This window comes from Sphaerodactylus townsendi, linkage group LG10 (assembly GCF_021028975.2).
Source record: "Sphaerodactylus townsendi isolate TG3544 linkage group LG10, MPM_Stown_v2.3, whole genome shotgun sequence".
Classification (NCBI taxonomy): domain Eukaryota; kingdom Metazoa; phylum Chordata; class Lepidosauria; order Squamata; family Sphaerodactylidae; genus Sphaerodactylus; species Sphaerodactylus townsendi.
The window spans coordinates 50,509,666-50,522,495 of record NC_059434.1 but is presented as its reverse complement, the minus strand read 5'-3'; the positions used below and the strand labels follow the sequence as shown (position 1 = coordinate 50,522,495).

Here is a 12,830-nt window from a genome sequence, read left to right as displayed (position 1 = left end):
TTCTCTGTCACAAGCCAAACCCTCATACTTAATTTCTCTGAATCAGAAACTTCTTGTTATGAGTGTGTTTGGCCACTTAACACCCTCTCATATTTTCCTTTTCTGGGTTTTCTCCTGCTTTGTTGTAAACTCTCTTAAATCTAATTGGATACAATATTTTTGGAAATATTACAGTCAAAGAACATTTGCACACCATGTGGATAGGAAGATGAGCATTTTCAAAGGTGTTGTGTTCAAATCAGCACCATTTCCTTTATCTCAAGTCTCTACTCCCAGTCACCATTACCACTTGTTGTTGCAAGATGGATTTTTTCAGGTTTATTTTTTTTTTAAGTCTGGTAATTGCTAGAACATTATAATGGCTTTGTGCCATGATCTACTATACATCTCTGCAACAAAAAGGAATAGAGGCTTTTTAAAAAATGCAGGCTTAAACCATTGAAATAACAAAAGCTTACAATATTATAATAGCACACTGCCATGTTCTACTAGTTCATCTGAATGCCCAACAATTACCTTTTAAAATTAAATCTGAAAAAAGTCCTCGGGGAGCAAGGCAGGGAGATGGCATAGAAAAAAAATAGTAACAACTGGAGACATGTTCACGTAAAAGTACTGCGTGGATTCTGTGGAAGCTCTGTTGCCAATGTGAATGCCTCTGCATTCATGGTAGGAAGGTCAGAAAAATGGAGCATCCTCACAATGTGGATGCAGAAATAAGTTACATGCATGGTCTTTTCAACGTGAGCTTTATGCAAGAACAGCCTGTATCATATCTGGCATCCAATGAAGACATTTTTCCACAAAATATTCCGTCAGTTTTAAAAACATGACATATTCTTTTTGCATTGCATTATTCTGTTCTTGATCCCTGATAGCAAGAGTATTCTGCCTTGATTTTTTAAATTACGATCTCATTATATTAATTTGATTTAACCATTTTAATGACTTTTAATTTCAAGTGCTCAGTTCTCTCAAATACTATCCTGCAGTTAAAATGTTGACAATTGAGAACACTATTTGTTGTTAATGTTAACTTCTTTCAAGGCATTAAAAAATCTTTGTCTCATTCTACCTATTAGTACTACACAAGCCCAAGATGTACTGTCTGCATAATGCTGCTACTAAGCCAAATGTTCCTGAGCAAAATTTCCCATTTAAAAAAATGAGGAAAACAAATGCCATCTGCATTTTGAATAGAATTGTTTTGACCAAATATGCTATTCAGACTTATATCCTGTATAAAAGCATTATTTTTTTTTTTAAAAAAAAACCTTCTGTAGTGGCAATACTTTAATGACTGATAAAATAGATTTCTAAGTAATGAAGTTACTTTGAAGACCTGCATGGAAATTTTCTCTTCCTGAATATTTATGGCTGATTATTTTTGTACAACTATTGGTAAATCTCCAAGAATGTATTTATTATTCCAAAACTGCAAAATTTACTATGACATCAATGTGCTTCTCTAAAGATTAACTATTTGTTACAGCACATGAATACTATTTTCTGTGCCTTTACATATCTGTTCTTACTATGTAAGCTTTTGTATGTGTTATTTCTATACATACTAGCTTTGAATATAATTTCCAATGCTTCCACTATGCCAGATTTCCCCAGAAAAAACAACAACACATGCTCTCTATTTTAAAATAAACGACTGTATCTACTTGTGCTAGTGGTCACGTCTAGCTTGTGTCAAGTTACACACTACAGCTGCAATGGACTGCTCTACAATGGTATGAACCAGTTTCTGCCAAAACCCCTTTTTTAATAAAACAATGTATTCTCTTAGGTCCCTTAGGCGTCTGAATGGGAGCTTCCCTCATAAATGCAGGAATCCTACTGATGACACCTGAAAGAACTTACAGAATCCAAAGCAGAACTGAATAAGGATTTCAAGTAAACAGTACAGCACACCGTCACAAGAAGGCACTTAAAGTGTCACTTTAAAAAGATACCATAAGTTTATGGTCCATAACTAAATAAGAAGAGATTCATTCAAATAAGTGCACCAGAGTGGCACCTTCCTAAATCAATAGGCTTAGAAGAGGGCAACTCTTGCTTAGAACTGCATGTAAGTGCAAACTATGTGCAGACATACTTGAATCAGAATCTGCTCACAAATCTATCTAATCTACTTCCTACATTGTTTCACCTTACCTTGTTAGCTGTTATCTCTTTCACCTTGAATGTAAAAGATTCAATCTGGGTTCTTTGAAATGCAAAGTATGTTCTCAAACACTAGATATGGCTCCTTCTAATCAAGTGCTTACATACTTTGAAAATTACATGTAGCTGAAAATGAGACAGCAAATCTTTTTAGATGAGATTGGTTTCACAGAAGTACTATAGGCTTTCCCAAGGCAAAACATATTTTTGGGCGAAATCTCTTTTTAGATTTGTTTTTACATCGAAATTGACATCATTTACCCAGACAGCCATAGACCAAAATGGCACACACACACAAATGTGCCTGCACAGGCAAAACAAACTTTCAACAATAAACATCCTGTTACAGTGAAGTTATGAACTGAATTCGTGGCCTACAGGAAATTAACAAAATCGCTGCTTTCAACAAATCTCATGGAAATGTTCTACAGATCTAGCAGGAGTTAGTGACTGGTGTTCAACTTAGGAAGTCCAAATTAAATCATTGTTCAGTTAAGGATTTTCTTTGTGGTCAAGAGAGGAGCTTTTGTTCTCAGTGGGGATCTTACAGTTTTTCCAAGATACATTTGGAAAGGCCTCAAGTAGTGACCCATGTTCTTTAAAACCCTACTTTGCAGGAATCAAGAATTAGAATAAGGGGTCTTAATAAGCTGTTGTGCTGTTCTGTTGCAATAGTTTGAATTATAAAAGATCAGTTATAATAATAAGGGGGGGGGGAGAAGCAGAAGTTGAAAAGAGGTCATGATTAATTTCTGTACTTTTCATGTTGGTGATTTCCCAAGGGAAGTATAACACAAATGACAAGCCACAATTGTTACAGGGGAAAGGGGGAGGGGACAGAAATGCCACTCTGGGTGATGGAATCATAATACAGAATACCAGTTGGTAAAGAGGCTTAACAAAAAACAAAAACAAATCTTTCCAACACACTTGAAAAAAACATGCATATGCAAAATATACATATGTAAACAGGCTGCCTCACAAGACTGACATTAATAACAAGACTGACATTAATGAACTGCAAACACTACTAACATTCCCTCAAGCTCTCCTCCCTTGGTTTTCATACTTTCAGTGCCATCTCAAACATTAAATAAATACAGATGCAATCAGACCTCTGCACAACCGACTGAATTATTCAATTGGCATCAATATAAAACATATTCATACAGATGTAAAAAAAACAAACCCAAGAATGTTATTTTCTTCCCTCATGGGATATTTGTGATGATTCCATGGAAGCAGCAAATACCTTAGGTGAGCAATTGTAATTGCTGGCAAGACCACAAGCATTCTGGTGAAACTTTCAAAGAGTCTATTAAATCTCCACGGAATAATGAGTCTGGGATGTCAAGTACAGAATAAGGCCACCAAAGAGCAACTTAAAGAATAAAACATCATTAGAGCAAGTCCCAAGCAGAACTGATCCACTGAAGTGAATGGATTTATGACTAGATAAGATCCCACTGTTAATGTGGTGGCAAATGTTGCCCTCAAAAAGATCCCCCCCAAAAGATCATGCCACAGTACAGTAAAACAATGTGCATGGCTATCCTGCTAGAAATTTAAAATGGCTAAACACATGGTGATTCATCATTTTATAATAATATCTTTGGCTCTATTTGAACACCACCAAGCATAAAAGTGATAAGCGCCACCAGTTTGACTTAAAAGCATTTGACTTAAAAGTTCTAGGTTCAGTTTTCATTTGGTCTTGGAACAGCACTTCATAACCCAACCATGTACAGATATGATCTACTGAAAAAGTGAACTGTAAATTCAGAAATGGAAATGGCCCTTGCGACATCATTCATAGATTGTTGTAGGGCCACAGAAACTGATAAACGGGAAATGATTCCAGCTTGCTTGACCTAAATGGCTCAACGGAGTTCATTTTGGTGAGAGGCAGAAGCACAGTGCTCCAGTGAATGAAGAACTGGACTTAGGAGGTCTATATTCCCAGTCACTGTGCGACCTTTGCAAGTTCCTGTTTTCATTCCCAGTATCACATCTCTAAAATGAGATGACTAACAGCCACTATTCACAGCCCTTTCAAAGACAAATCAGAGAAAGACTGTAAAATATTGTTAAACATCTCAAATAAGTGTGCAGACAGGAATGGAGCATTCAAGTTCTGTAAGCATGACTGATGTTATTTTAACTCTCCAGCAGTGCCTTTTGGGATTTTTCATAGCACTGTATCTTTCTGGATGCCCCTATAAAATTTCTGCACAGTGTTACAGATTTATTTAGAAGAATCAGCAGAAGGTCCTCCTCTACTTTATTAAGATGCAGGTTATGAGGTCATCCACATTATAAACTGGCAGACATTTGCATACTAATAACCAGGATTTACTCCCTGTGGGCTACTGTGGTAGATGCTGGAAAGTGCCATCAAGTCACTGCTGATTTATGGTGACCCACAGAATTTCCAAAGCAAGAAAATTCAGAGATTTTGCCAGCTTCTGCACAGCAACCCTGAGATTTGGATGGTGATCTCCCATCCAAATACTGACCATGGCTGATCCCACTTTGCTGCCAAGATCTGATGAGATGGGCTAGCCTGTACTACTGCACACCCAAACAATACACAATGAACAATGACTGTCGCAAATACAGCTCCTGCTCCAAGACAGCAGATGTCAAATAAAACTCACATGTGCATGACCATCCAAAGGGGAAGGCTAGACAGCATTTGGCCCTTTACAGCAGCCTCTCCCAAGGGAGGAGACACACAGGTTCTCTCATCCACACAACACACACTCTCTTACCCGCAAGGCCTCCGCTGCCTCCATCTCCTCCATGTCCCTTCCTCCTCTGCAGGATGAAGTAAGGGTTGGCCCTTTCCGTGATCCACAGGGCGTTTGCCAGCAGCACCTCCTCCGGGTTCACCCACATGCTCCGGCCAAGACAAAGGCAGCCCGACCGAGCTCGCTTGGGGGATTTTATCCGCTTCAAACCATGCACAGCCCGAGAGGCGCCTCCCAAAACCAAGCCAGGGTCAGATACGAGCCCAGGCGAGAGTCAGAAGGGGAAGGGGCCACAAACAGCAGCATCCCCCCTCCCCGCGCCTCTCTTCAGCCCCGAGCAGCCCGCCGCCCAGGCTCCACCGGCAGGGGATGCGGAGAGGAGCGCAGCGGTGACCTCAGCCAGCATCAGCAGCACCCGCGGCTGCCGGGCCGGCCCAGCCTCGCCACCTGCCGTCTCCCCGCCGCCTCACTGCATGCAAGCCGCTGGCAGGATCCGGGTGCAGGAAGCCGCCCCCCTCCAAGGCGAAGGGCCACTCGGGAGTCCCCTTCAACCGCGAAGTCCTCCCGCAAGGAGACACCCTGCCCGACAAGAGCGCCTGCAGGCAAAGGGCGCGCGTTATCAATACGAAGCCATCGCGTCGCCGTCTGTGCAATAGCCCTGCGGACCCGCGCTCCACTAAGCCCGCTGGGAACTCGCACCCTCCGGGCTGGCGCTTCTCAGACCCCCGCCGAGCCGTCGAAAACACGCCCCTGCCTGCCTGCCCTGCCTACACATCCCCTCCCAGTGGAATAAACCCTGCCGCTCAAGGCGCTTAAGGCATCCGAGCTCCCTCCCGACAGGCGCGCGCGCTCCTGCTGCCGAGATCTGGAGGAGAGGCCTCCTAAGGCGGCGCTCTCCTCGGCTCAGGCTTCGGGCACCCGCACAGCGACCTTTGGGAGAGAGCAAAAGACCAGCGCGGCTTGCCAGGCTCCGAAGGCGCTGCAGTTGGGGTCGGCCAGAAGGGTCGTGTTAATTGCCGCGGCTGCAACGAGAGGCAGAGAGTAGTCTACCCGGGGCAGCGCGCGCGCGACGGACAGACGCGCGCGCGCACAGCCTCTCTCTTCGCCCAGGTTGCCATTGGGCGGGGCCAGCAGCGCCTGAACAACCAGCTGGTCGATGTGCCCTCTTCCTGCATTCCCTGGAGCCAGCCACGCGCGCCACCTGCCCTGGCTTCCCGGCTAGGCTGCATAAGCTCCACCCCCTCTCCCACTTGTGACTCTGACCACCGGGTTGCACCTAGGAAAGCGTGAGCTGAGCATCAGCGAGAGCTCATCGAGGGACCCGCAGCTTGCAGTTGCGGGTCTGGGATGGCACGGCCACGGCCTCTTCTGTTGTATCGGGTGGGTCTGTGGGTTTTTTTCTCATTCAAGGTGTCAAATTAGCATAGCGGATATCTCCAAAAGGTTCTTCTTCTTCTCCTGTACACTTTTGGAAACCAACGTTTGCATGCATTTGGACGGCAACCTTGTATTTTATGGCCTTGCTTTCCACCTCACTTAAAAAAAAAACACGAAAATGTTCTCCATATGTATATGTCTGGCAGTTTTGATAACACTTCAGGCAGCTGTCAAAATGTGCTCGAGACCGCAAAAGCTTGTGTCACAATAATAACACTATTAAGGGTCTTTTTATATATATATAAAGAACTCTACAGCTTAGCACCGCATTTATAGAACATTCTAATTTCCATTGACTGCCTTTTTCAGGTATCCTAGTTCAGGATTTTTTAAAAATGTATTTTAACATCTATTTGGACAATCCTGGACATTTCTTGAAAATATGAGGCATGTGGCATTCCTCAAAAATGCAAGCTAGCAATTTTCCACAACTTTCTTCTTCTTCAGGTTCTCTGACTCTGAAGGAAAGTGGGCACCTGTAGCTGAGCACAGACAGCCCTTTTGGATATTTGTGCTGGTGATGAGTGTGATTTAGGGACAATGTGCCCCCTTCTAGACTAGGGCCCCTTCCACACACACAAAATAATGCACATTCAATCCACTTTCACAGTTGTTTGAAAGTGGACTTTGTTGTTCTGCACAGTAAAATCCAGCTTCAAAGTGCATTGAAAGTGGACTGAAAGTGCAAATTACAAGTACAGCATGGAGTTCAAAGTGAGAATTGGCAGTGAGAACAAAGACTCAGTGAACATCTTCCTCCCTTCTTTCACAAAAATGTTGTTCTGTTAGTGGAAGTGCATGGTTGGATGCATGCCAGTGTTAGATAGTGCATATTTTCAGTGCTATTTAATTTCTAATGCACATGCATATCAGGAGTACTGGAGGGAAATGTACAAAAAAATTAGGCTGGCAAATTGCATTTAGCCAGTTCATGTCCTTCTTTGTGGATGTAGAAATCAAGGCCTGCTTTAGCATTTTGTGATGGTTTCTGGAGATATTTATGTGAAAGATGGGAGCAGCCAAGGATGAAGGATGAAGAATAATATATCTCTACAGAAATTAGCATTTCTATAGGAAATGAAACCCACATTTTCACCATCTGGTTTATTCCTAAACAACAAACTAGGATTTTTTAAAAATTAAATCTATATGTTTGGGTGCTGCTAGCTTTTAAGAACAGTTTATTTAATTTCTTGGATACTATTAAGATGATGATGCCTCAAAGAGATAAAAGAAGGTTGGAAAAAAACAGATTAAATTGTTGGATCAACTGAAGACAATAATTAGCTTTCTGGACCATTCATAGTCTCCGGCTCCTTCACTTTATATCTCAATATTATCTTGTTTTTTATAAGAATTGAAATTGCTGTAATAAATCTAGGGAGTATTGGATAAGACAACAAGAATGATATATTTTCAGGAATTGGTCTGTACTGTAGACATTGCTGTCCACATAGCTAAACCAACACAGCAATTTTCAGGAGGTGTTACCAATTGTTCTTCCCTTTATGCATATCCTTAGAAACAGGTAGACTCTCCAACTTGTGTTTGGGATGTTCACCCAACAACTGTGACAAATTTGGGGGGTGGGGGTGGGATAAAGGCCTGCTTCAGGGAGAAACCTCTTCCCACATCCACAGACTGGTTAGCCTGGAAAACTGGTACACTTACTAGGAAGGGCAGGCAGAATGGGTAGTAGAGGAATCTTTACATAGACAGTAGGCAGGCAAGCTCAAAGTGCCTCTAATAACCTACCAATAACTGTGAAACAACCGGATCATTTCCAAAACAAGGTTTAGAGTTTGTTTAGAGAAATATACTGGTACAGAAATTGAAAACATACTCAAACATATTTGATAAAAATAACATTTGATAAATTTGATAAAATAAATCAGCCTAAGAATAGTGAAATAGTTGTGTTCAGAAGGATGTGTGTATGAAGAGTTACCTGAGAGAAAGTGAAATACATCCAAGTTTCTGACTGAATGAGAATTATATCCCAGGGAAGGGCCACAAGGAGGAGTAGGAGAGAGACGTGGTATTGCCAACTCTGGGCTAGGGAATTCCTTGGTATTTGGGAATAGAGTCTAGTGAGGAACCACCCTCCAGAATAGCCATTTTTAAAGCAAAAATTATCTCTATAATCTGGAAATCAGATGTAATTCTGAGAGATCTCCAGGTCCTACCTGGAGGTTGGTATCCCTTGGATGAGTTGCACTCAGAAGGACTTACATTTGCTAACAAAGTTAAATTGATGGATTGAGATAGGCATCTAGCTTTGCAATGCGTAAGCATACGCATGTCCCATCAGTGAATCAGTCTCCCACCCAAAGTTTTGGCCGCTCATTAGCATGGCCTAAGGAAAACCTTGACCTCCTCTTCTCCAAGGCAAGGCACTGCTAGCTCCTGAAATGGCTGCCAGAGTGAATTATTTATGATGGAGTTGGGGCAGTTAGTATACATCTAGGAATGGGTTGCTTGATAATAGTGTGACTACCTTACAAAATGTTGTGCAGCCTAGAGTCTAGACAACTGTTTTGCTCCTGTTAAAGCCAAATGAAATAAATGAGCTTAGACTGGAGTATCACTACTAAGGATTGCACTGAAAGTAATAGCTCACAGTTTTTTTTAATCACAGAGTATATTATACAGATACATCCGCCAAAACAGGATTGCCAACCTCCAGGTAGTGCCTGGAGATCTCCTAATTACAACTAACATCTAGACAACAAAGATCAATTCCCCTGGCTACTTTGGAGACTGCACTCTATAGCATTAAACCATGATAAGTCCCCCACTCCCCAAACCCCACCTCTCTTAAGCTTCACCCTGAAATCTCCAGGAATTTCCCAACCCAGAGCTGACAACCCTATAAAACTCACAAATTTAAAGATGCATTCATTCACAGCAATCAACATATATTAGACATATAGCACAGTGTTTAAAATGAAGAACTTTTATTTATTTCCTCATTAACCCACCCTTTCTTTCCAAAAGGGACCAAAGTGGCTTAGAAAATTCTCCCTCTTCCATTTTTATCCCGACAACAACCCTGTGAGGTAGATGAGGTTGAGAGAGAGAGAGACTCGCCCAAGGACACCCAGGCCCCTTCCGCACACGCAAAATAATGCATTTTCAAACCACTGTCATAACTGTTTGCAAGTGGATTTTGCCATTCCGCACAGCTTCAAAGAGCACTGAAAGCAGTTTGAAAGTGCATTATTCTGCATGTGCGGAATGAGCCCCAGAAAGCTTCCATGGCAGAACAGGAATTACAAACCTCAGACTCCTAGATCTTAGTCTGATACTCTAACCACTGTACCACATTACTGTTGCCAAGTCTCTCCCTGGACACCATCGGGGGTGGGAGAGTAGGGTTGCCAGATCCAGGCTGGGGAACTCCTGGAATTTCTTGGGGGGGGGGGGGATGGAGCCTGGGGAAGACAGCGACCTCAGTGGGATACAATTCTATGAATCCATGCTTCAAAGAATCCTTTTTCCCCCCAGGGGAACTGATCTCTGTAGTCTGGAAATAAGCTGTAATTCTAGGGGATTCCCAGGTCCCACCTGGATATTGGTATTCTTATACCACACTGGCTGTCAAACTATGAAGTGTGTGTTATTAAATAGTTGCACTTTATGAATGGCTTTTCCTTTGAAAATAAACTCCTAATGAACTGGCCAGCTCCTGCCTGGGAAATTACTGAAGATTTGGGAAATAATACTGATGGAAGGGAAAATTTAGGGAGAGATTTCACCGAGAATCTATGGTATGTCGTAGAGTTTGCCTTCTTAAAATGCCGCTTTCTCCAGGTTAACTGATTTCCATAGTCTGGAGATCCGTTCTCCTGGACAAAATGGCAGTCTGTAGATCAGCTGTAACTTCAGGAGAACTCCAGGCTCCACTAGATGTTCCAATCTTAGATAAACATATATGAAATAGAATATCTGATGATCTGAATTTATAATATGGTTAGAAATGGATGAGTGGCTGGCAGAAGGCTTGGCTTTCTGTAGGCAGTTTATATTTGGAGGGGTTGATGGAAATGCTGGAGTTTTCTGTTCAATAACTGTGTCTATTTTCCATCTGTCTTCTTTTTTAGCTTTTCAGAGGCAGGGGAAAAGGTTGAAGAATAACAGGTTTTCCTGTTATTCTAATATGGAAGCTGCTGCAAGAGCAAAAGTTAATTGTGAGACAATATGTGTGAATCTTTTCTGCAGCCTTTTCTCTCCTAATTACAGAAAATGACTGCCACCTTGAAGGGGCAAGGGTAAATATCCTAAGTGTAATTATAACTTTTTTTAAAAAAAACCACACTCTGGACTTATTCTATAGTATAGGCCTACTTTGTGGATGAGGGTGGTATTTTAAAGGGATTGTATATTAGTTTATTTGGGGCTCTTTAGTCATAAGATTTTGTTAGCTAAGAGAGTCCTTGAATGGCTATTCTGTTCTTCCACTACCCTGGTCAATGGAGTTTTATGGATCTGTTGACTGATCAGGAATCCTAAGAAGTTACAAGAATTGCTCACTGGTCAGTGAACTAGTGTGCAACTGTGGAGAGACCTAGTGTAAGGGGCTGGGAAAATTGCTCTGCAGAGTGGTCTTGTTTGCCTGTATAACAGACAGCTAATTGTCATTCTTTCATGATTAACTGCTGAGGATAGGAAGGAGGCAGCGGGTGGTGGGGCATTGCCCTATCTGCCCTGATGAACTATTCTCCACTTCTGAGCAGCACTGTAGGCCAGTATTTGTTTATGCATTACTTAGCTCAGACAGTTGTTGTGAAGGTAGAATGGGGGTGATGGGAATATCTTGCTAACGTATTGTTAGGGTGAATTTCTAGCATTGTCATATTGCAAGATATCCCTCTCCCAACTGCCGAGTTTGTGCAATATATTGTATGTTGTACATCACAATGTAATAGTACAGTTTAGACACTGATCCTTGGTTTGTGAATTGCCCAGTGTTCATTAATGCATAAAATACAGAAGTGAGTTGAAACATATACGATATCTATGGAGCAAACATATTGGTCATCCCAGTTTAGCAACTTAGAAATTGAGTTGATGTTGAAACCTTTAGCCCTTTTGACTACAGCTCTGAGGATTCCCTCAGGATATGAAAGGTCTGTGAAATCTGATTAAGTCTGTTGCCATTATTATTTAATGAGCAGCAAAAACTATTTCATTTTTGCCTCCTTGGACAAGAAGAGTTACCTGTTTTGGCATTCCAGCACTTTGCAACTTAAACATTCAATTTCATGTTATGTGACTTTTGACAGACATATAAGGAATCCAGAACCCTCATTAGTAATCAGCCAGTGCCTTTGGCTGAGCTGACGTATTCCTTTGCTATTTTTAGGGAATGACTCAGGCACACAATATTATAGCCACTGAGAAAACATAGACAAATATTGAAGCTTTGTGTAAAGCTCTGCAGAAGCCCAGGAGAATAGTGGAGCATGTAGACAAAGCTGATCATCACAACAGTCACTAGGAAGGAAGGTTTTTGTATCCTCTTTTATTTTCCAATGAAAGAGCTCCAACAGGATGTAGATTCTGAAGAATTTAACTTAGATCGTATTCAATCCACTATTGCTGTTGTACAAAAAACATGCAATATGCAATATGTTAACAATGCCAGGTCTTTCTCTCTCTTTTTAAACAAGCTTTCTGTCTGACTGTAAAATTACATAAAGCAGTGTTTTTATTTTATTCTTGGGGTTTTTTTTGCTATCCAATAGTCCTAGGGTCCCCAAGTTTGTAGAGGCTATTGGTACTTCCACAATCACCAAATAGTTTCCATGAGAGATGGGACAAATGGTAAAATAACTGCCAAAAGGGACAATGCTGAGGTGCCAACTATCCTCCAGTGGGATACTCTTTCCAAATGGGTGCTCATTGGAGACCCAAACGTGAGGAGGCCTCCTGGGGTCTTCTGAAGTGCCTCATGTTCCAGTGAGATGGAGGAAAGCCTGAGCTGCTCTTTGCTCGGGGGAAGGTGCTGGAGTGCTGCAGGATATACGCTGGTGGGCGCCATGGTTCCCATAGATGACATGCCATAAATTAATGCACTACATTGGATCAACATGACATCTACAACTTTAATATATCCTCTGCAACCACAGTGTGCTTTTGCCCTGTGATATGATGCTTTTTAACTATTTTACAGTGTAGTCCTACACAGAGATACTGCAGCCTAAGTCCATCAAAATCACTGGGCTTAGAATGGAGTGCCTCTGCCTAGGTTTGCACTGCTGATGATTGAAAACCACTTTAGGGTCTTTGAGGACTTAAAAGCATGATACAGCTTTAAAAATAAATATTCCTTCATTAAGGCCTTTATGGTTTATTTTAGTTCTCTGCAATCCAGCATGCTCAGGCTAGTCCTTATGTTACCAAAAGCGGTTAGTTCAAGTGGTGGGATTCAGCAGGTTCGCACCACTTCTGCAGAACCGGTTGTTAAAA

The 12,830-nt window shown here is 41.8% G+C and overlaps 1 protein-coding gene across 1 annotated transcript in view; it reads right to left on the bottom strand.

Annotated features, from left to right (window-relative positions):
• Positions 1-5,958, bottom strand: part of TBC1D9 (TBC1 domain family member 9) — a 54,712-nt gene extending 48,754 nt beyond the window's left edge. The window contains exon 1 of the mRNA XM_048509391.1: positions 4,944-5,958. Coding sequence (XP_048365348.1) covers positions 4,944-5,070 — 127 coding nt within the window. The 5' untranslated portion in view covers positions 5,071-5,958. The remainder of the gene's footprint in view (positions 1-4,943) is intronic.
• Positions 5,959-12,830: the final 6,872 nt, after the last annotated feature.